At 42.2% G+C, this 24,775-nt stretch overlaps 2 protein-coding genes across 12 annotated transcripts in view; both read left to right on the forward strand.

Annotated features, from left to right (window-relative positions):
* Nucleotides 1-6,507, forward strand: part of CUPIN1 (cupin superfamily member 1) — a 62,520-nt gene extending 56,013 nt beyond the window's left edge. Inside the window, 4 exon segments of the mRNA NM_001375916.1 lie at nucleotides 1,125-1,234; nucleotides 2,014-2,127; nucleotides 3,596-3,742; nucleotides 4,611-6,507. Of these exon segments, the coding sequence (NP_001362845.1) occupies nucleotides 1,125-1,234; nucleotides 2,014-2,127; nucleotides 3,596-3,742; nucleotides 4,611-4,745 (506 nt within the window). The 3' untranslated portion in view covers nucleotides 4,746-6,507.
* A 6,785-nt stretch (nucleotides 6,508-13,292) lies between these two features.
* The window catches only part of LOC102900861 (cell wall protein DAN4-like), an 85,860-nt gene continuing 74,377 nt past the window's right edge, over nucleotides 13,293-24,775 (forward strand). For all 11 annotated transcript variants that reach the window (XM_045042340.1, XM_045042344.1, XM_045042348.1 and 8 more), the window contains exon 1: nucleotides 13,293-13,467. The gene's annotated coding sequence lies outside the window, so the exon portion shown is untranslated. The remainder of the gene's footprint in view (nucleotides 13,468-24,775) is intronic.

A 24,775-nucleotide genomic window follows, 5' to 3' on the forward strand; every position in this document is an offset into this window, starting at 1 on the left:
ATTGAAGTTAATTGACATAAAACATGATATTAGTTTCAGGTCTTCCACATAATGACTCGGTATCATTGAGAAATGATCACTACATGAATCTAGTTAACCTCAGTCACCATACATAGTTACAGAATTCTTTTTATTGCAATGAGAACTTTTAAGATCTTAGTAACTTTCAAATATATAACATAGTATTATTAATTATAGTTGCCATACTGTATATAACATCCTCATGACTTATTTATTTTATGATTAGAGGTTTGTACCTTTTGACTCCTTTCACCCATTTTGCAGGCACCTTAGTTCCTGCCTCTGGCAACCACCAATCTGTTCTCTTTATCTATGAGCTTGTTTTTTGTTTTTAGAGTCCACCTATAAATGAGATCATATGGTATTTGTCTTTCTCTGTCTGACTTATTTTCCTTGACATGATGGCCTCAGGGTTCATCCATGTTGTCCCAAATGGCAAGATCTCATTCTTTTTTATGGCTAAATAATATTCCATTGTATATATGTACCACATCTTCTTTTATCCATTCATCCATTGATGGACTCTTAGGTTGTTTCCATATCTTGGCTATTGTAAATAATACTGTGGTGAATATGGGGATACAGATACCTTTTTGAGTTAGTGTTGGCTTTTTGAAGTGATGGTCAGTCTAGCTGAATTGTGGAGAATAGATTGGAAGGGACCAGATAAGAGGCAGGGAGATGAGTCAGGAGGCTCTTGATGTCCCTCAGGTGAGGGAAGATGGTGGCCCACACTGTGACAGTTTTGAGGAGATAATTGTTATGAAGCAAGAGAATTTAAAGAGGTAGGGCTGATGGGACCTAGAGGGCGAGATAGAAATTGATATGTAGGATGACTGTCGAGTTCTTTAGCAAGGTCCCCTGAGTTGAACAGTCTGTTCAAAATTTCAGGAGAGTTTGGAAGGTAGGATAGTATCTGATGTATTAGGTATGTATCAGATCAATATCTTAGGGGCACATGGGGTCTGATGGTAACAATTCCTACCATGTTTTCTGTGACTGTAGAAGAGCTTAAGTACCTTAGTGGGACTACATTTGGCTCTCCTTCTGTAGTACCATTTTGAAGTATTTTATCTTTGTTTTTTCAACTTCATCTGACTCAGGCTCAAAAGAATATAGATTTCCAGGAGGAATAATACAACTGGCACAATACTGGAAAAATGCAAGTGAACTAAGCAGCCATGAACAAATTTTTAGTGAATTCCTGAATCAGGTAATTGAGAAAAAATTTTTTTAAATGTTTATTTATTTATTTTTGAGAGAGAGAGAGAACACGAGAGAACAAGAATATACAAGCCAGGGGAAGGACAGAGAGAAAGACAGAGAGAGAGAGAGAATACCAAGCAGGCCCTGTGCTCTCAGTGAGCCCCAACACGAGGCTCAATGCCATGAACAGTGAGATCATGACCTGAGCACAAATCAAGAATCAGACACTTAACATACTGAGCGACCCAGGGGCCCTGAGAAAAAAAATTTTTGATGATGGATTAAATATGAAATTTAGATTGGATTCAGCCTTCTCTTGGAAAAAAGGAAGAAGAAACATCTAGTCAAACATTGGCTGATTTGATTAATGGAAACTATTAATTGAGGCCTCAATGTGGATTTGGGAGCTTAACTTCTCGGCATGGATGGTTACATTAATCAAAGGACTGGATGCTTGTGAGATTCCTCTTTGATTTGTTTTTAAATGCTCAACCCACTGCCTTGCATAGTGACCCACAAGTTCCCTGATTCTAATCCAGTCCCACCACTGCTGACCCTAAGTAAATCACAGCTAATCTACATTTCACTTTTGTCTCCTGCAAAAAAGGTGGGGGATAATACTGCCAACCTTATGAGATTGTGACATAATAAATGTAAAGGACATAAAAAATCCCGTGTTCAGAGTGAGGGCTGCATTTAGGATTAGTTATGATTATGTGAATGGTTAAGTTGCTGAGTAGGATATTTGCTGAATAACTGGATTTAATTCTTTTTTTCTTTTTCAAGCATCAAAATGCCCTCACTTTGAGTACACTCAGAATTTATAACAATGGATTACGACAGCCACATTTTCATTTTAATGCAAATGAAATGGGATATGTAATAAGTGGATGTGCTAAGGTAATTTCACTGCGAACACTTTTTCGAACTTTCCTTTTGAGTTCAGAAAGAAGGAAACACGAGGTTTTTCTTTGGTTCAGTTGTTGGTACCATTGAAAGACTTGGTGCTAGCAGCTTTCTGGGCACAGTTTCCTCAGAAGATACCATGCAGGTCCTACTAGCTAGCTTCCAACTTTGACATTGGCGTGAGAAGAGGCTAAGAACATTCAGAAGTGATACAGAGGTTATTACTTATGGTGAAGGGTCTGGAACATTTTACATTTCAGAGTTTTGCATTTTTAGGTAATGCAAGGTTTAACGTGCTGCCCTTTGGGGAATACAAAAGAGCTGTTTGCCTCTCAGTGTAATGTGAGTGGTGATGGCTGGGGAGGTGTGTGGAGTTTCACTAGGGCAGCCATGTAACCTTGTTTATGCAAGATCCTTCTGATGTACACTTATCTTGGTGAGACTGCTGACTCTTCAGAGAGTCTTGGTTTGGATGATCAATCACATGGTTACCATAAGGAAAGTCACAGTGAGTAGCGTGTTACAGTAGGGACTTAATGGCAGGGCTTCTATGCCAGCTTACGTGAGTCAGGTGGGCTTCTGGCTTGTACCTGTCTCAATCCTGACAGAAAGAACCAAACCAGACTGAAACACACTTATTATTTCATCCATAGCAAAAGTTTTATGTTTTTAGAGGTGAAGGCTTTAATAAACTGGAAATGGGCATTGTAATCTCTCACAAATTGTATTTCAAGGATCAGATTTTATTTTTGGTGTTGTTACACGCTCACAGGTATGCATTTGTGTGCTCCTTTAAATCAAATCTTTTTTTTTTTTTAATCTTTATGAGAGAGAGAGAGAGAGAGAGAGAGAGAGAGAGAGAGCAGGGGAGGGGCAGAGAGAGAGGGAGACTCAGACTCTGAAGCAGGCTCCAGGCTCTGAGCTGTCAGCACAGACCCCGATGTGGGGCTCAAACTCATGGACCTTGAGATCATGACCTGAGCTGAAGTCAGACACTTAACCAGCTGGGTCACCCAGGCACCCCTGTGTGCTCCTTTAGTGTCTCTTTTAAGGAAGACTGTTAGGCTGCTGCTCTCCCAGAAGGATGAGTTTTCCAACCAGGGAGGAAGAAGGGCATGAGAGGGGCAGTAGAACCCTGAAATGTAAATCCTCTGCCTAATTAGAGAAAGTAATTTATAACCTTTAATTAGAACATAGTGTCCGGTGCTCTTTTTGCATGATGTTCCACAGTATTGAACTCACTAATGCATGTTGAGGAACATTTACTACAATAGAGTATCTTTTGACTTCTGTGGGACTGTCTCAGAAACAGATTTTATGTGAGAGATGGCCTCCATTTTCTGCCATTCACCCTCACTAAGTAGTATTTTTATTCATCTGTTCTTCATTATTAATACTTCTCCTTTATGAATATTTGATTTTATTTGCTTAACTTCAACCCCGTTTTTTCCCTTCTCTTTAGGTTGGCGTTATTAACACTCAGGGTATCACAGAGTTTAATGTTCACATTGGAGATGTGGTATTTTTCCCCATGGGAACTCAGCATTACATTAAGAGCACATGTGATGAGGATTTGCTTCTTATTCTTGCCTTCAGCACTGGAGACCAGGTGAGTTTAAGGCAGTTTAAGAGAGATTGCTGAGTGCCAATGATGTGCAGAATATCCTGCTTAACACAGTGTCTGGACCACAGGGGAGCCTCAGTAAATGTGAGCTGAATGAATGAATGAATGAACTGGTAGAATCTGTGTGTCAAGAGAAGGAGAATCAAATAATCTCATTTGGTTATAAAGGGATCTAGTATTTCTAATAATTCTACGATTCTAGAATTTTCTCCTAATTCCCATGCTCTGAACCAACTTAGAAAAAAACACACATAGATACAGAGAGAGACAGAAACACACAGTGAGACAAACATAGAGGAACAAATCAAGAGAGGCTGACTGGAAAAGAGAGGTAGTGAAAGAGAGGAAAGAGAATGAAAGAGGGAACAAGGACAGGTCGTCAGACCCAGCTGACTGGACAGCCAGGCCAGATAGGCAGAGATTATCAATCCAGTGGAGAGAGCCTGTGTCTGGCTGTAGAGCACGAGGACCACTTATTAGGCAGCAAAGTTCTCTGTCATGTGCTGCTGGAGCTCTGAGAAGCCCTTCTGTTACCAGTCCTTGCTCACAGGAAGACAAGGTCTTCCCTCATCAAAGGGAACTACCTTTTAGTAGGACAGACAGCCCTTCCAAAGGCGATGCCTCAGCACCTCCACCATCAGTCACACTTTCCGTTTTCTCAGAATTGAAAAGGTGAGCTCCCCATGCCAAGGGAAGACAGGCATACAGATGACCATTCACAGGAATTCATAGCTGTGGGAAGTTACAAAGCCAAGTATCCTGCTGTCTTGCAAGTGCCTTGATGGCTGTAAGATGTTTGTAGGAATCTTAGTACTTTGGCGCTGATGCATCTTGTTTTGGTTTCCACTGCCAGTTGCAAACCCTTGACATGGACGATTATCTCCAGGCCACAGCAGACCACATCCTGGCCCAGCTTTTTTTCAAGAAGCAAAGTGAGTTTAAGAAGATCCCCAAATTTGAGGAGGACCAGGCAATCAACCTGCCTTAGATTTGCTGATGAGTTCATATCTATCCTTCCTTCTTCATTTGTTATTGTTGTTTTTAAAGGACCACTTTGCTAATGAACCTAGAGCTCTGTACAGAGTAGAAATGGAAAAGCAGGTGCAAAACAGCCCTGTGGGCTAATTTAGCTTAGTGATTATAGGCTGTGTATGCTAAGGGTGCATTTCAGTATACTCTGCATAGATTGGCAGATCTATGGAGAAGATCCTAAATAAATCTATTTTTTTATGGATTTTTGTATGTGTGTATATATTTATTTATTTTCCTTGTGTTACTTAATTTTATTACTCTAAATGAAAATCCATTTTTTTATGCCTATCAGTAAATCGTACTACACTGCATGTATTTTTGTCATTCATCACTGTGAAAGGAAGTCAGCCTGTGTATGTATATATTGAGGTGCTGGAACCCAGGTACCTCAAACTTTGTCTGGAGAGTTCTGTATAGAGCCCAACGCTGGTGATTCCTAACCCTTCTGTTGGTTTGAAGATACTTTTTATAATGGCAAAATTTTCAAGGGCTCACTCATTTGGTTGTATACTTACTGCATATTAGCCAAGAAAATATTCAGTGATAAAGTAATAATGAGTTCAGTACCTTCTTTAAATATATTGGATTTCATTAATCACATCATCAACTATTTACATCTGAGGAGTAGTCATCCCTATATTTGAGAAGCATGTGGTTTATTTAGTCCATCGGCCATGCTGGCTATGTGTGTGGATTCAAGAACCATTTGTCATCACTTGGAAGCTGGTGGTCTCTAAGTTGGGGGTCATTGTCTTAAGTGGAAAAGAATTTGTTCAGATCTAACCTGTGCTGGTTTTTGTTTACAATTTATTTTAGCAGGTATTTAGTCCCTGCATTGTGCTTGGGTACAGCCATTAGTTCTGGGCTACCCTATATAAAATTCTCAAGTCAATATAGCTGATTTTTAATGCTTTTGAACATCACCCACCTTCAAATATTCCCTTGATACCTAATGGGATTTTTAGATATTTTAAGATATTTGTTCCCAGACTAAAAAGAATATATATGTTCCTTTTTGTCTCTGTTTTTATTTCTCTATCTTTCTGTCTGTCTGGATTGCTAGTTCTGTTGACTACAAGTACAGAATTCAGTGAGAATCAGAAATGGCTCACTTTTAGCATGAGGAAGTAGCCATCTACATAAAGTACCTAATCAGATAACAAAAGGCCTGTTATCGCTTAGAACTACTGTGTATTACCTTATTGCGCTTTACTGGGTGATCCAGCCAAGATCAAAGCGTGGTAACAATGGGAGGTTTGTGATGGCGATGTTGTCTTGAAAAGACTTTATAGAGAATGGGTCTCCAGCCAGGTGGAGGAACATGGTTGAGAAGATTCAGGGAACAGCATCAGGTATTAGGTATATGGAAGAAGGATGTCCAGATAGAGAGGAAATAGTCAGAAAGGTAAACAGCAATGTGTGTAGACAGATTTTATCTGCAAATTTTGTTTTACTTTAGGAACTTTTTTTATATACTATAAACCAGCTCATAATCCATTTTCCTATGTCAGGAAGTATTATTTAATAAAGATTTTATGCATCTTTGTGTATTCTTTTGTCATTGTAATTTTGAATGAAATGTTCTTTATGGATTTATGTATTTGAAGCATTTTTGGATTCCCTGTATGCATCCTTGAAATGTGACTTAGGAATCTAGTCCACTATGTATTTAAAAAAGAAAAATCTTAAAAATAAAGATAATGTAATGAGACAATTCAGTTGGAATATTGTTGGTATGTTATTTTATGGGGGGATGTGTTCTTCTATTTTGTTGCTCTCATTTCAGTCCTTCATCCCTCCTTGGGATGCTGATTTCTAGTTATACCATTTTATTCTCTAGGGTAACTTAATCCATTTATACTCAAGTGCTTTTAGGCTTTTTGGTATATCAACTTTATTATCAAATCAGTAGATTAAAGAGTGAATTGCTAGATCAGACTGATTATTTGGCATCATTCAGGCAAACCCCAGACCTTTGAATACTTCTTTTAAAACCAAACTCACCTTTAACCATTTTATATATATAGTCTATTATAGACACAGTAGGTTCATTTGAAATGGTATGAATTGTTCTTAGCTGTTTTAAAAAATCTTTCAAAAGAACTTTCTTTTTAACAGCACTTTGAATAACTGAATAGAATGAATTATTTTGAATAGAGGAACTACAGGTTAGGTAAACAACCCCAAATGTTCCTTATTGCTTCTAAATAGTGAAAGGTAGTTATAAAAAGTTTCTTTGTTCATACTCTCACCCCTTCCCTATTGAAAAGCGATCAGGCTGCTTTTTATCGCCCAACTGATTAAGGAAAAGGAAAATGGTTAAATGTTACTATACAACTTGATTCCCAATGAGTCTATTTTCTCAATGGTTGAAAATGATTCGGCAGTATAATATCATTGCTTAAAAAAACTATAAAAGGGGCACCTGAGTGGCTCATTTGGTTAAGCATCTGACTCTTGATTTCGGCTCACGTCTTGATCTCACTCCTGGAGGGACTCTACCGGCTCTGCACTGACAGCACAGCACCTGTTTGGGATTCCATTTCTCCTTTCTCTCTACCCCTCCTCTGCTCACAATCACACACGTGCACTCTCACTCTCAAAACAAATAATTAAATTTTTAAAAAAAGTAGAAAACTAAAAGAGATCTTTACATAGTTTGGATACTAACCCTTTATCGAATAGGTCATTTGCAAATACCTTCTCCCATTCAGTAGGTTGCCTTTTAGTTCTATTGTTTCCTTCTCTGTGCAGAAGCTTCTTATTTTGATGTAGTCCCAATAGTTTGTCTTTGCTTTTATTTCCCTTGCCTCCAGAGGGAAAACGTTGCTATGGCTGATGTCAGAAACATTACTGCTTGAGCTCTCTTCTGGATTTGTACGGTTTCAGGTCTCATATTTAGGTCTTTAGTCTATTTTGAATTTACTTTTGTGTATGATGTAGAAAGGTAAATAGGTGATGGGGATTAAGGAGGGCACTTGTGATGAGCACTGGGTGATGGAATTGTTGAATCACTATACTGTACACGCAACACTAATATAACACTGTAGGTAACTAAACTGGGATTAAAAAAAAAATAAAAAAGAAAGCCTCAGAATAAAAGCCACGGTGATTCTGTGCTATAATTAGAAGTTACAAGTGGTATCTCCTACATAGTCTGCACTCATGATAGTTTTATGAAACTGGTATGTTCATTTTGGATCACTCTTCCTTTGAAAAGAAGAGGAAGACACTTGAAAGTTCAGAAAAGAACAGGGATGGCTAAGGAGTTGGGCACCTGTATTCTTTATCGTATTTATTTTGGAACTGTTTGGGGAAAAGAAATCATAAATCTGGTAGAGGCCATGTATCATTTGGTCTCATTACTTTAGTTTGCAGAGATGGAAACTAAGTCCTGAGAAGGGTACTTCACCCACACTGCAACGAAGCCCAGAACTTTTGAGCCCCCCTACCCTTCATCCTGTGTAGTGTTTTTTTATTTTTTATGTTTTGGTTACTATCCTCAAATGTATGAAGGATTCCTCGACATGAATCAGAACTCTATAGTAGAAAATATTACACCATCTACAAGCGGGAGAGGCGGCTTCTATTATCCACATATAGGCAGCCCCTGATGCCAGAACTTCTCCTATGTGGGCCTCCCTCCCACCCACCAGATGCCCAGCTTCCAGCTACTTCCATCAAGGAGGTGGTCAGAGCCTCCTGAGATCACAGGTCACTATCCTTATCTAGCCAAATGCTCACTGCTTGTGTTCTATTTTAAATTTTTATTAAGAAAAATTTAAAATTGTGATAGAATATACAAAAGGTAAAATTTACCATTTAGCCATTTTTAAGTGTAAAATTCAATGGCATTAAGTACATTCACATTGTTACGCACCCATTATTACCATCTCCAGAACTTCGTCATCATCCCAAACAGCAACTGTCCCCATTAAATACTAACTCGGGGCGCCTGGGTGGCTCAGTTGGTTAGGCATCTAACTTTAACTTTAGCTTGTGATTTCGTGGTTGGTGAGCCTGAGCCCTGCGTCGGGGCTCTGTGCTGACTGTGGAATCTGCTTGAGATTCTCTGATTCCTTGCTCTCTGCCCCTCCCCTGCTCACACTCTGTCTCTCTCTCTCTCTCTCTCAAATAAAAAAACATTTTAAAAAATTAAAAAATACTAACTCCGCCTTCCTCTCTCCCTCCAGCTCCAGTAACCTCTATTATTAGTCTATAAGAATTTGTCTATTCTAGGTGCCTCCTGTAGGTGGAATAATAAAATATTACTTAATGCTCATTTTTATGAGATTCTTGCTTATTTTAAAAACATGTGCCTTTACTATGTGCTTAGTACAGTGGTAAGATACTGAAAATTAGTAATTTATGTGTTTCTTATTCAGTTATGTACTTCTCTTCCCTTCTGAACCCTTCCCTGGATAAAGTTAGCCCTTATCATGAGGATTCAAAGAATGTTTATTCATTCAGATTATATTCAGAAGTCCATAGTAACAGATATGAAAAAAGTTAGAGAAGCAAATCTATCTTAGTTCTGTTATTTCCAGAGAAGGCAAAATACAACCCCCTTGGTGATTCCCATTCCAGGATCTTAACCTTAGTCATTTGTTCTCAGATTTTTCAAGACTCTCATAAAATTTCTTTGCCCCTGCTTTCGGGGGGGTGGGGTGTGAGGCTTCATTCTAGTCTTTGAAGTTTAAACATCCAGATAAGACTGTTTTGATCTGTTTTTTTTTTTTTGATAATATTAACAAGAAACCCCAAATGGCCTCGACAGGTGTCTTTCAGATCTCTTATCTTGGTTCAGTAATGCCCAACTTCATCCTGCTGCAATAAATCCATGATTATTATTTTAGCCTGATGTATTCAGACTTTTCCTTGGTTCAGAGGGCGGAGTAGCTCCAACTGAAAAGAAGTGAACTGTGGTGTGCAGGTGAAATGGTATTGTACCAGACTGGCAGTAGTGAGGGGGCCCTGGACTCACACAATGTCAGACAGGGAATTAGCACACATCCAAAAGCCCACTTTGGACGTCAGGACAATGACAAGATTTAAAAAATCTAAATAATCACCCCCCCAAAAATAGAAAGCGATTAGTAACCACCGCTGTTTTATTTTGTTTTTGTCCCTCTTTTTGGGAAACTGAGCAGCTAAGAGGCAGAGTTTTAAATTTGTTTTTGTTTTGGTATTAAGGATGCAGAGTGTTGTAGGTGTTAGTACCATAAGGAATAAATTAAATGAAAAATAGAATGGTTACTAGTATTGCGGAGTTTTAGCACTGTTCAGATGGTATTATCCTTGTAGACTATTTGTCTCTGCGCATAAGGAGTTATAGACAGTAAAAGCTGAGACGAAAAAATTACTGTTAGCCAGGATGAGCTGTTCTTCTATCTTATAAAATAAGCAATTGGAGATGGGCTTCCAGGTTTATAGTATAGATCTCCCACCTGGCCTGGGTGAGGGAAAAAATTCTTAACATACAGACAGCCACAGGACAGAGAGAAGCAGGAACACACAAAAGGGAAAAGTATGAGTCTAGTGTTTGTTTTAAAACTTCCTGACTTGGGGCATGTGGGTGGCTCAGTCGGCTAAGCATCGGACTTCAGCTCAGGTCATGATCTCATGGTTCTTGAATTTAAGCCCCATTTTGGGCTCACTGCTGTCAGCATGGAGCCCGTTTCAGATCTTCTGTCTCCCTTTGCCTGCCCCTCTCCTCCTCTCTCTCTCAGAAATAAGTGAACATTTAAAAAAAATTTAAATTTCCTGACTTGATCAAGGGCTGGAGCAGAGGTCTGTTTTCTGATGAGATACCTTGAATGTGCTCCATAAAGTATTTGCTTTTGGATGGGATACTTTTCTAATCAGCCATGGTCTACTTTAGCCTATATTTTTTGCTACCACCCCTTAGGTTTTTAACTTTTAACTTCCTGAAATGTAGCATACATGGAGAAAACTGTACACATCCTAAGTTTACAGCTTGATGGATTTCTGCAAACTGGACATGCCCATCCAACAGCAGCTCAATCAAGTGCTCTAGTGACGGCAACTTCAGTCGCTGCCCCCAATTTGATAGATATTTGTGCCTATTTTTGAACTTTATGTAAATGGAATCATACTATATGTGCCTTTTTGTACCTGACTTCTTTTGCTCAGCTTTATATTTTGTGAAACTCATTCGTATTGTGGCTCCTTTCCTTAATTTTTATGCTTCTTAATTTTTTCTTTCATTTCTCTTCAGATTAGCCGTTGGCTTTTATGTACCACCTCCTTGATTCGGTGTGGACAGCCATGACATGTACATAGAGTGACTCTCGTGGTGGCCTTTGATGGCTGAGGTTGTCCCTGCTTTTTCAGCTCTACATAGTTATCTGGATGTAACTGTGTTCCAAGCAGCCTAAGGGCTGAATATCTCTAACTCATTAACCTGTGCCTGTTAGCTTATAGTTTCTACTACTTGTAGCCTCTTTGAGGTTTCAACCAAACACTGATCCTGGGGAAGCAAGGAACCAGGTGTTCCCAGCAGACGTGACCGCACTAGAAAATAGACATCCCTGATATCAGTAAGTGTGCTTGAGATCAAATGCTTACCCTGCACATTGACCTTCACCACTTCCCCGTGCCTCCCCGTTAAACAATTCCTGCTTGGTCTGGGACTTTGGAGATGGTCTTCAGACATTAGTCAGCCATCTTCCCAGGTTGCCAGCTTCCTGAATAAAGCAACATTTCCTTTCTAACCGATACTTGTTTCTGTTGGTTTTCTAGTGAAGAGCAGCTGAGCTTGGGTTTCAATAACAGGAAGAACTGAGAGCTATGAAGAGAGGAGGTCAGGGTCAGTGCACTCTGCCCCTGCAGTATCTTTTCTTTTAACACTCTCTGCCTGTCTCCAAACCATTCCAGCCCAGTCCCCCAGTTAGCAGGAGAGTAGTAGGTTCCCATTACACTAGCTGGGGTAGATTCCACAGCAATGCTTTTCCAAACAGGACTCACTTTCCTCTCCAATTCGGGAGGGAGCAGTGGAGGGACATGGTATGGGAACAGAGGATCAGCTTTGATAAAGGGATGGTTTGGTTGGCTGGTAATTTGTTCCCGATTATTTCCCCTCTTCTAGTGAGCTTGTCCATGAGAAATGAAACAATACTTTATAAAATAGGTAAATGACTTTTTTTGAGGGAGATTTAAACTGCATTAGAACATAGCTTAGATGAAACAACACAAAGGTTTTGATCCATTCACGTTTGGGCAATTGATTTTATGAAGAATTTTTCCGGGTCCCTTTGCAGCATAAAATTTATAACAGTAGCTCTGTAATTCTGTAGATCATCTTTTTACTAACTACTGGTCGAATTCATTCATCTTCATGTGCTATACAGAGATAAAGTCAATGGCTGTCTGAATTTGTCAACTTCAAATGCTAATGAAGTATCAAGAAAATCAATAGGATGTATCACCACTCTTGCAACTTATTCTTTTGGCCTCAAAGGCAGGGAATATTCCTTGGAAAGAAGTCAACTCAGATTTTGAAGTTACAGCTCAGGTGGTCCTTTAGACCCTCCCTCCCCAACTCTAGACTCTAATATGCAACTGTCCACTTGACATTTCCACTTGCTTGTCTAATAAACATCGACCAAAAGTGAATTCCTGATGGTCTCTCCTAAATCAACTCCACCTGAGCCCTTTTCATCTTGGTTAATGGCCAACCCTAACCGTCCGATTACTCAGGCCAAGACCCTCAGGGTCACCCTTGCCTCCTCTCTGTCTCACACCCTCCATCCCCTCTGTCAGCAAATCCGGGATCTGACCAGTTCTCACCACCTCCACTGCTACCACCTTGGTCTGAGCCACTATCATTTTTCTCCTGTCTTGCTTCAGGAGCTTCTTAACTTGGCTTCCTTTCTGCCTTTGCACCCCATTTCAGTCTATTCTTAACAAAGTAGTCAGAGGGATCCTTTTTTAAGTAAGATCGTGTCATTCTTTCCTCAGACACTCCGGTGGCTCCCCATTTCGCTCACAGGGGGAACGTTCGGTCTCCTCCAGCACACCCCTCAAAGTGGCACACCCCAGACACACCCTTCCAATCCACACCCTGTCAGCCATGCCCTCTTCGCCTCCATGCCCCTCCTCTTCCATGGTCACCCCCTCCACGCATCACCCTCCTCACTCCTGGTCACCCCACTGCAGCCACACCAGCCTCTGGGCTGAGCCTCAAACTCTCTTGTCTTTACTTCTGCATTCGGGCATTCGACGGGGGGTTCCCTCTGCATGGATCACTCCAGCCAGATTTCCAACTTCTTTACACCTTGCCCAAAGGTCACTTTCTCAATAATCATCCTAGCTAACGGGAAAACACTTGCCACCCCACATATATCTCACCCCAGCCGGTCTTGCATATGGATATGCACAGGAATGTTTCTAGGTGGGAAGAAGCTGGGGGAGCTCTCAGAACTCTCGCGAGAGCCGGCGCACAACACCCTGGCTCCTTTCTCCCCCGCACGCGGGCGTGTAGGCCGCGTGGTGCTTGCGGTTAGTGTCCGGACGGGAACAGGCAGCGGGAGTCCGCAGAGCTCTCTGGCTGCCTTCCTCAAAGAGTCCAGGAAGCCGAAAGCCCCTGAGCGGGTGGACACCGTGGAGCCAGGCCGGGCGTAAAGCGCGGCTTCCTGCCGTGAGAACTGCTTCTGCGCGTGAGTTGCGTGCCCAGCGCGGCACCTGTTCCTCCGGGGGGCGCTGGCGTCGGCTCGGTGACCGGGTCCTGGGTGGGGGGAGGACGACAGCGACAGGGCGTCATGCCCAGCCACGTCAGCCCAGGGTCAAGCCCTGGAGGGGCTGGACGTGGCGGAAAAGGAACACACCACGATGGGGGCCGCAGACTGACGGCTGAGGGACAGAGAGGGCCGGACGGGATCGCCAGACAGGTAAGGGGTGCCTTAGAACACGTGATGCCCGGTTAGTAGATTGCCTCGTGGGGAGGCGGGGAGAGAACAGCTGGGATCGAGTAGACACAAATTTTTGCCTGCTGTGGCCACACCTACCATCCAGAAGGTTTCTGCCAATTCACATTGCCACCACCAGTGCGTTAATTCTTGACTCCAAACCCTTGAAAACACTTGGCGTTATCATCAAAAAAATTCGGCGCAGTCCCATAGGCAAAGGCTTATATATTATTGTTTGAGTTTGTATGTCTTTAATTACTATTGAGGATGAACATCTTTTTACATCTTTAATGATCATTTGGGATTTTTACTTCTACGAATTATCCTTTACCTATTTTTTGTTGTCCGATTATAAAAGGTCTTTTTGAATTAACCGTTTTTTAGTCTTAAACATTGCACCCGGTTTACTTTTTATCTTTTTTTTTTTTTTTTTTTTTTTTTTTTTTGGTGGTGTTTTGCTGGTCAGGAAAGCTTTAAGTGCTTAGATAGTCCACTGTGTCAGCCTTTTCTTTTATGGGATATATATTTTGTTGTCTGGCTCAGCCCTCCTCATATGAATGCTTATCCATAGTTTCTTCTAAGTTTTCTGTGATCTTATCATTACACCGAAATGTTTCCGAAATCGGGAGAGTATTCAGGCTTAATATGTGTGGTGGCTTGCAAAACTGGCTACGGTCCCCCACCCTTCCCAGTAGGCTCCCCTCTCTGCCCTGTGGTATTGCAGTTCTGCCCAGGAGGTGGTGGTCTCCACCTAGTCGGTCTGGGCTGGCCTGGTGACTCTCTTTGACCAACAGAGTGGAGTGGAGGTGACCACACGTCTGTTCCAAGACTAGACGTCGTAAGGGACCTTTCGTGCTTCTGCTCTTGCTCTGTCAGCTGCCCTGTGAATAAGCTTGCTGGGCGAGGAGACGCATGAGGCCTTTTGCTTTTCCATCACTCAAGCTGACAGCAAGCCAACGTGAGAGGTGCGAACGAGGTTATCTTAGACCAGCTGGTCCCTACCTAAGGTATCGGCTGATCGGTAGCTGACAGCCGCAGACGCATGAACGAGCCCAGCCAAGGCCAGAAGAAGAGCTGCTCCTCTGAGCCACCCACAGAAAAGTGAACTAGTTACATGGTTGTATTAATTAAATCATCTTTTAATGGTTTTTATTTATTTTTGAGAGAGAGAGAGAGAGAGACAGAGAGAGAGAGACAGAGAGCGAGCAGGGGAGGGGCAGAGACAGAGAGGGAGACACAGAATCCGAAGCAGGCTCCAGGCTCTGAGCTGTCAGCACAGAGCCCGACACAGGGCTCAAACTCACGAACTGTGAGATCATGACCTGAGCCAAAGTTGGACAACCGACTGAGCCTCCCGGGTGCCCCATATATTTTTAATTTTATGTTAAAAAGTCTACTTTGTTCATATTTTATAGTTGATTATTTTTGACATTTAGGAAAATTATTTACCCTGATGTTTTAATTTTGTAACTACTTTCCTGAACTCCAGTTATACTAAGAAAAATGTTTAAAGTTGCAACATATGAGTCATGTTGCAAATAATGATTTTTTTTTCCTGCTCTCCAATATTTTTTCTCTGTTTTGTTTTTTTAACCTTGTTTGGTTAGCCCTCACGGAATAATGTTAAAGAATAGTGGTGACAGAGTCTCCCTCTCCTGAATCTTGCTTGTGTTGTTTTCTTTAAATAAGACAGTAACTCTTTGAGAGCACAGTCCACGTTTGGTTGTTTTATTCTTTTTCTCTTGATCCTTGGCACAGAGCCTTGCTTATATTTGACATTAAACACAGATTAGTAATGCAAGGTCAGACACTTATTGCTGACCTTTCCTGTTTCAGACACTGTATTGGGAAAGGGGTGTGTGTGTGTGTGTGTGTAGATTGTGGTTCTGCTGCTTCAGGCCCCCGTTCATCCATTTATATTGTATGGGCTTTGGTGTCAGTTAGAACCAGGGCCAGACCCTGGCTTTGTGTCTTATCAGTTGTGGGACTTCAGAAAATTTATTTTCCTTTTTTTTTATTTAAAAAATTTTTACATTTATTTATTTATTTTGAGAGAGAGAGAGGGAGAGGGAGAGCGCAAAGCAGGGAGGGGCAGAGAGAGAGGGAGAGAGAGAATCCCAAGCAGGCTCTGCACTGTCAACATGAAGCCCCACGCGGGACTCGAACTCACCAACTGTGAGATCATGACCTGAGCTGAGATCAAGAGTTGGATGCTTAACTGGCTGAGCCACCCAGGTGCCCCTATGGCACCTTTCTCAATTTCAGTTTTATCCCTCTGAAAATCTGGAAGTTAACCATAATGCTGTCATGAGTTTGTTGGGAAGGGTGAAATAATGTGTAGAAAAGCACATTGAAGGAGTTCTAAGTAAATGAATGGTTAGGAAATACAGGAAGAGCAGCCACGGTGGGTGAGGGGAAGTGTGGGCACAGATTTGGACATGCTAAGTCGAAAGTACCTGTGGAACTCTAAATGGATTTATATGTTGGGCAGCTGAACATACAGATCTGGAACTTGGAGAGATTTAAATTCATGAATGTGCTACTTAGGTCCTTAATGTGTCAAGGCCAAGAAAATCACTCTTGCCATTACAAAAAGGGCAGTTTTGGGGGGCGTGTATGGGAGGCCATGCATATGAAGCTAAACTGAAGATGGAAAGCCGACACAATGGAGGCAGCTCAAAGGTGAGGGAGTTATCAGGGGGAGGTAAGTGCCGTGGAGTGGTCCAGGGAGCTGTGGATGACAAATGCATGGATGTCAGCATTTGGAAGGTCACTGGTGCCCTCTCAGGAGCAGCTCCACGGAGGGGTGGAGTGGAAGCCTGATTGCAGAGCAGGTGGGAGGTGAAACAGGAGAGAAGAGCTCTGCAGGGAGGGTAGAAGGAGGTGCAGGGCTGTCCACGGGCTTGGGGCTGGTTCATATTCATTGTTGGGGCTCAGATGTGTGTCTGGGAAAGTCTCCTGTGGGTGGCTACAGCAGAAGCCGGTTTCTGTTAGGGCTTGAGCACCCCTTCGGCAGGCAGCTAACAGGGTGTAGCTGCCAGTGAGAGAGCGGATCTCCCCACTTCATGATGGAATGCAAGGGCACCGAGGATTCCAGGGAGTGCAGAGCGTCTCTGGCTTTTCAAGCCTCCGGAACGTCAGCACGGTGGGCCAGGCGTTGGTCAGCAGCATATGCTGCAGTGCCTGGCAAACAGGATAGCACCCAGCAGCAGAATCACTGGTTCCGGGCGTACCCGTGACCAGTGACGGCAGCCGTGGTGGGAAGGAATGACAGGCGCTTTCCAGAGGAGGCAGTTCCCAGTGGGTACGGCGGTGCCTTATGACACGAGAGGAGATGGTGGCTTTGTCTCCACATGATAGCTGATTGGGCTCACCTATTAGTACATTTGAGGCAGTCCTAGGGGGGTCTCAGGAGATACATAAGGACGGTTTGAGGGCTTGAGAGTCCTATGTGGCGGGTAAGTGTAGGATCCTGCAAAATACGGGTCACGGGTAGTCCTGTGTTCCCTTGTGTACCCATGAGCTGGAGTGTTCCCAAGGCAGCGTGGGGTGCCAGGTGAAGGAACTGTTCTTAAATAGGCCATAGGAGCCCTAGCAGAACAAGACAGTTTACTCCTGTTTCAGGGATTATGCGTGCATTCCATTTTAGTGAACACACACACACATTTCTGGGGTGAAATAATCTGGGAAACAGTGGGTTAAGTAATATTGAACGGGTGTTTATTTTATTTTATTTTATTTTATTTTAATTTTATTATTTTTTTAAATATGAAATTTACTGTCAAATTGGTTTCCATACAACACCCAGTGCCCTCCCAAAAGGTGCCCTCCTCAATACCCATCACCCACCCTCCCCTGCCTCCCACCCCCCATCAACCCTCAGTTTGTTCTCAGTTTTTAACAGTCTCTTATGCTTTGGCTCTCTCCCACTCTAACCTCTTTTTTTTTTTTCCCTTCCCCTCCCCCATGGGTTTCTGTTAAGTTTCTCAAGATCCACATAAGAGTGAAACCATATGGTATCTGTCTTTTTCTGTATGGCTTATTTCACTTAGCATCACACTCTCCAGTTCCATCCACGTTGCTACAAAAGGCCATATTTCATTCTTTCTCATTGCCACGTAGTATTCCATTGTGTATATAAACCACACTTTCTTTATCCATTCATCAGTTGGTGGACATTTAGGCTCTTTCCATAATTTGGCTATTGTTGAAAGTGCTGCTATAAACACTGGGGTACAAGTGCCCCTATGCATAAGCACTCCTGTATCCCTTGGGTAAATTCCTAGCAGTGCTATTGCTGGGTCATAGGGTAGGTCTATTTTTAATTTTTTGAGGAGCCTCCACACTTTTCCAGAGCGGCTGCACCAGTTTGCATTCCCACCAACAGTGCAAGAGGGTTCCTGTTTCTCCACATCCTCACCAGCATCTACAGTCTCGTGATTTGTTCATTTTGGCCACTCTGACTGGCGTGAGGTGATATCTGAATGTGGTTTTGATTTGTATTTCCCTGATGAGCGACGTTGAGCATCTTTTCATGTGCCTGTTGGCCATCCGGATGTCTTCTCTAGAGAAGTGTCTATTCATGTTTTCTGCCCATTTCTTCACTGGATTATTTGTTTTTCGGGTGTGGAGTTTGGTGAGCTCTTTATAGATTTTGGATACTAGCCCTTTGTCCGATATGTCATTTGCAAATATCTTTTCCCATTCCGTTGGTTGCCTTTTAGTTTTGTTGATTGTTTCCTTTGCTGTGCAGAAGCTTTTTATCTTCATGAGGCCCCAATAGTTCATTTTTGCTTTTAATTCCCTTGCCTTTGGGGATGTGTCAAGTATGAAATTGCTACGGCTGAGGTCAGAGAAGTCTTCTCCTGTTTTCTCCTCTAGGATTTTGATGGTTTCCTATCTCACATTCAGGTCCTTTATCCATTTTGAGTTTATTTTTGAGAATGGTGTGAGAAAGTGGTCTAGTTTCAACCTTCTGCATGTTGCTGTCTAGTTCTCCCAGCACCATTTGTTAAAGAGACTTTTTTCCATTGGATATTCTTTCCTGCTTTGTCAAAGATTAGTTGGCTGTACTTTTGTGGGTCTAGTTCTGGGGTTTCTATTCTATTCCATTGGTCTATGTGTCTGTTTTTGTGCCAATACCAGCTTTTGATGATTACCGCTTTGTAGTAGAGGCTAAAGTCTGGGATTGTGATGCCTCCCGCTTTGGTCGTCTTCTTCAAAATTCCTTTGGCTATTCGGGGCCTTTTGTGGTTCCATATGAATTTTAGGATTGCTTGTTCTAGCTTTGAGAAGAATGCTGGTGCAATTTTGATTGGGATTGCATTGAATGTGTAGATTGCTTTGGGTAGTATTGGCATTTTGACAATATTTATTCTTCCAACCCATGAGCATGGAATGTTTTTCCATTTCTTTGTATCTTCTTCAATTTCCTTCATAAGCGTTCTATAGTTTTCAGCATACAGATCTTTTACATCTTTGGTTAGATTTATTCCTAGGTATTTTATGCTTCTTGGTTCAATTGTGAATGGGATCAGTTTCTTTATTTGTCTTTCTGTTGCTTCATTATTAGTGTATAAGAATGCAATTGATTTCTGTACATTGATTTTGTATCCTGCAACTTTGCTGAATTCATGTATCAGTTCTAGCAGACTTTTGGTGGAGTCTGTTGGATTTTCCATGTATAATATCATGTCGCCTGCAAAAAGTGTGTTCTCAGTTTTTAAGAGTCTCTTATGCTTTGGCTCTCTCCCTCTCTAACCTCTTTTTTTTTTTCTTCCCCTCCCCCATGGGCTTCTGTTAAGTTTCTCAGGATCCACATAAGAGTGAAAACATAGGTATCTTCCTAGCAGTGCTATTTCTGGGTCATAGGGTAGACCTATTTTTAATTTTTTGATGAACCTCCACACTGTTTTCCAGAGTGGCTGCACCAGTTTGCATTCCCACCAACAGTGCAAGAGGGTTCCCGTTTCTCCACATCCTCGCCGGCATCTATAGTCTCCTGATTTGTTCATTTTAGCCACTCTGACTGGCGTGAGGTGGTATCTGAGTTGAACGGGTATTCTTAATAGATTCTTTCATTCTGGGTCTCCAGTGTCCTGATCTATTCAAGTCATATTCGCTGAGCACCTATCAGGTGGACGAGGTACACTGGTGAATACCACAGACATGGTCCCAGCAGGATAGAAGGGGAGACAATGCTAATATAGATGGCGAATCTCTAGGAGGAAGCGTATTCAGCATTCCCCATATTTACAGCATGAATCTCTTCTAGAGGAACACCAATTACTAGCTTTTGTGTTCTGTGGAATGCAGTTTGGGTGCACTGTGCTATATTCAAAGGAAAAGAAATGGGGAGGAAAGCTGGACGGGTATGGTATGGCTATCTGGTCTCTAATAAAGGACATTAAATAAATGAGAGACAAAGAAACAATATATACTGTAGAAAGTGTTTATAAAGGAACAACAGATCTCAAATTGGGGTTAAATGACAGGAAGGAGACTTTGAATTGCCCCCATCCTCCAGAGCCCTGAGAAGGACCTCTCAGGGCTGGGTTATTCCCATGTGGTTAAGGACTGAGGGCCCTGTAATGCACAAAAGTCACACAGTGAAGGGTCTGGGTTCAAGGACTGAAAAATGACAACCAGGACTTGACTTAGGTGACTTTTACTTTGGTTTAATAGCACAGTACTTCTCTCTCTTTGTTTTTTGTTTTGTTTCTGTTTTTGTTTTTGCTTGCATTACCTCTAAGTCATTTGGAAACTTTTATTGCCCCTCTTGCATTTATACTTGATATTTAAAAATTTTTTTATTATAATTTTAAATAGTCATAAATGGTGCAGTTACCAGATTATTGCATATTATATATGTGCTTCAAATATATATTTTTTGAAACTGCAGATTTAAGTTAGCTATTCATAAAATATGCCCACCATGTAATTAATTGAAAAAAAAAATTCCTCGTCAATTCAAATAGCCAAATCAGACCTTCTTTCTGACAAAGGCTTTCTTCTTAAACTTTTTCAATTCCATTCAAATACATGCCTGTGGCAGCCATCCCACTTCTGAATTCTCATCCTAAAGTAGAGGGAAAAGGGCAAGAAGAGAATACAAAGGCTGGAGACTGCCTTCAGCATGACCCTGGATGAGTAAGGCTTTGCCTCCACTGTTTCCTACCTAACTCGCTTTGCTTTGTCCTCACAAGATTCTGTTTCAGGGGAGATGCTTTCTCAAATTGTCTCTGGTTTCAGTGACCTGGAAGTGTTTCCAGTTTGGGACAGTGCTTCAGGATATGATTGGGGAAGGCTGTGTCTTTCCTTTGTGAGGAGGGAAAGGGGGGTTGTGAAAGAGGTAGTGACAGGAGGCCCTGTCCACATCAGAGAGCTGCTTAGCATTGTCACTTTTAGGAAAAGACATGGAAATTGGGGATCTAGTGTCCATGCCTGTGTGTCCCCCAAAAGCCTTTCTGTGCCCCAGCTGACTCGTACCATTTAAAAGACTTGTACCAGTTAAAAGATCACTACTGGGAGCGCCTGGGTGGCTCAGTTGGTTAAGTGTCCGACTCCTGGTTTTGGCTCAGGTCGTGATCTCACGATTTTTGAGTTCGAGCCCCGTATCCAGCTTTGCTCTGACAATGCAGATTCTTTTTCTCTTCCTCTCTCTGCCCCTCTCCTGCGAATGCTCCCCTCCCCCCGTCTCAAAATAAATAAATAACACTTAAAAAAATAATAAACAGAAGACCAGTACTGTACCAGTGGTCTCTCATCAGAAAGCAATAGAAAGAAGGTGCTCCGATTAAGCTCACAGTCAGTGCAGAGGTTGGGAGCCTCTGTTCCTCCTTAGGGAGGCACCCCTGAATCCAGATGTCTAGTTCACTGTCTTCCAGTCCGGTTGGTGGGGGAGGATAAAGCTGCAGCTGGAACCCATAGGTATTTGAGTCACTTTTGGCTTGGATTAGGAGGGAGGGGCCCCCCATTGGCCCCTGGGGATTATCCTGTCACAAATGGGGGACATTTTTGTTGTGCCTGAGTTGCGTTCTTCTCCTCCCCATTCTCTGTGTTATTGGGTCCCTCCTACTTCCCTCCGCTCCCAGGTTTCAGTGTATCAGACCCGTCTTCACCTACATGGCCCTCTCCTTGCTGAGCCCACCGGTCTCAAGGAGAGAAATGCTGGACCTCTGTCCCCAGTCAGGGCAGTGGTTGCCACAAGCGATGTAGTGCCCACGTTCATGAAACCTCTGTGACCCTTTCAGCTGTAAAAGAGTGGGCCTCTATCTAGATATTTTTCTAGCTTCCGGCAATCCCTCTTGGAATACTTGCAGTGTTGACTTTTCTCCCCCAAGTTGTCGAGATTTTTTTTATCTCCACTGCCAGAGTGGAAACTCCTTGAGAGCAGAGGTTTTTTTTTTTTTTTTTCCTCCATATTCATTTTTGTTTCTTCTGCAGTACCAAGAATGGTGTATCACACACAGTAGGTGCTCAACAAATACTAGTTGAGTGAATGAAATTGGAGGTGACATAAAAGAAATAGATGAACTATGCCTCCATAAGACTCAGGCCGCAGCTATAAAATAAAATTAGCGTAGAGAAAAAATATGGACATCAGATTTACAACTGAGGTTTTTAACAGTTATAATGGATATTATTGGCTTATGCATTATTAATACAGAAATTCATAGAACCTGAGCAGGTGGCTCTGTGTTTTTTAATTAAGTTTTTTGTTTTAATTCCAGTATAGTTAACATACAGTGTTATATTAGTTTCAGGTGTACAATACAGTGATTCAACAGTTTTGATGGCTTTTTGTGGTTAGAATGTCAAGTCTGAAACCACAGGTCCGATGCTGGAGCCAGCCTGCCTCTCTGGACACCAGATGGCGCCCACACACCACCAGCGAAGGTTTTGCAGCTGGCATCAGTCTGGGGTTCGCGTTTACTGAGGGAGATGGCTGGCTCTACAGGAAATTCTGCAACAAATTGATTTCCTGAAGACTTCCGGGCCATTGCTCTAGTTTCCAAAGGAGGGTTTCACATACATGCATGCAAACCTGATTGTAAAGCACCCAGCTCAGCCTGTATTGAAGGCCAAATCCTATTTCTGTGAATGCAGTGACCTTGTCTTTTCCCATGTGGTCTTTGTACCTTTTAAACAGCTTCCTTACAGAGAAAGAAAAGACCAAAGGAAAAGCGGAGAAAGCCAGAGAGAGAGGGTATTCTCAGGAAACACTGCTGACCTACAGAGAAACCCAGGACAGAAGTACGTTGGCAAATCACTTGCCCTGAGTGAGCAAGCCTGGGTTTCTTCATACGTGGAATGAGGACATTTACCTCAGAGCTTTCAGATCTCTGGGGAGGCGAGTTTTCACTATGTCTTGTCACCTGTCATCTCCTTACTCTGCAAAACTATTGTGCCGTAATCTCTCTCTCTCAGCTGTTTTCTCTCCTCTATTATTCCAGGGGCTTCCATTATCAGAGTGCAGGGATGAAGTGGTAAAAACAAAAACAAACAAACAAACAAAACCAGGCTCTGTCACTTTCCACCTGAGGTAGTGTCCTCTTTGAGCCTCAGTTTACTCATCTGTAAAATGAGGTTAACAACACATACTTGAAAAAAGGTGGGTTTTTTTTTGGTAAGAATCGAATAAAATAGTAATGGGGCTCCTGGGTGGTTCAGTCGGTTGAGTGTTCAGCTTTGGTTCAGGTCATGAGCTCATGGCTTATGGGTTTGAGCCCCGTATCGGGCTCTGTGCTGATAGCTCAGAGCCTGGAGCCTGCTTCGGATTCTGTCTCCCTCTCTCTGCCCCTCCCCGACTCGCACTCTGTCTCTCTCTCTTTCAAAATAAATAAACACGATAAAAATAAATAAATAAAAAGTTTCATCCTTAGGTTTGTGGAGGTTTTCTCCAATAAACAAGAATGCTTAGGTGAGATACAGTTTGTATGTTTGACTTAAACCTGTATAATCTTGTAGGGAATACGTTGTTTCTAGGTAATGCTGGTGTTAATCCCAGTGGAATTATCCACAACACCTACACTCCACCCATAAAATTCTGGACAGGTTTACACCTGCCAATTGCTGATTCTTGGGTGTGTTTCACAAACCAATGATTAGCTCCAAAATTCTAATGCTTCTGTGAGTTCTCATTAAAGAATGATTCCAGGGGCGCCTGGGTGGCTCAGTCGGTTGGGCATCCGACTTCGGCCCAGGTCATGATCTCATGGTTTGTGGGTTCAATCCTCGCATCGGGCTCTGTGCTGACCACTCAGAGCCTGGAGCCTGCTTTGAATTCTGTGTCTCCCTCTCTCTCTGTCCCTTCCCTACTCATACTCTGCCTCTCTCTGTCTCTCAAAAATAAATAAACATTGAAAAAAAATAAGAATGAGTTCAAAACTTCACAAAAGATGAGGTGACAGCATTGGGTACATTGTAGAAAATCAATCAGTGTTTTAGGAGTGGGAGATGAATTCTTTCATATTCCTTCTATATTCACCCCTCCTTTATAGGAGGTAAAATACATGTGTATCTCATGTGTTGATAGATTATACAGGTAGTTGAAGAGCTGCCTGAATAGAATGATTTGAGGATAAGATCTCTGGTCAGAAATCTCTCATGAAGATCTGGAGTGTCACACTTTGCTTCTTCATTTCAGGTAAAATCTTTGCCTTGTAGCCTTTCTTTAACTGCAAATATATTAATCCATCATGCTAGGTTAGGTTCCGGGAGGAGTGCAAAGGACACCACCCCCACTCTCGCCATCATTCATTCATTCATTCATTCATTCATTCATTCATCATTCTACAGCTATTTCCTGAGCACACTTTATATGCCAGATGCTGTGCTAGGCTCTGGGAGGAATCAAATAGCTAACGTATTTTGAATGCTCACTATAAACAGACAGTGGCCGTCCAACGTGCTTTTTATGTGTTAACTCATAGGCTTCTAGTCCCTGTTGATAAACCAGAAAGTGATGTCCAGAGAAGTTAGGCGAATTAGCTGAGATCGTCCCTCTAGGGAATGGTAGTGACAGGATTCAAACTTGGGCAGTTTGGCTCTAGAACCT

The sequence above is a fragment of the Felis catus genome, chromosome D3 (assembly GCF_018350175.1).
Source record: "Felis catus isolate Fca126 chromosome D3, F.catus_Fca126_mat1.0, whole genome shotgun sequence".
NCBI classification, from domain to species: domain Eukaryota; kingdom Metazoa; phylum Chordata; class Mammalia; order Carnivora; family Felidae; genus Felis; species Felis catus.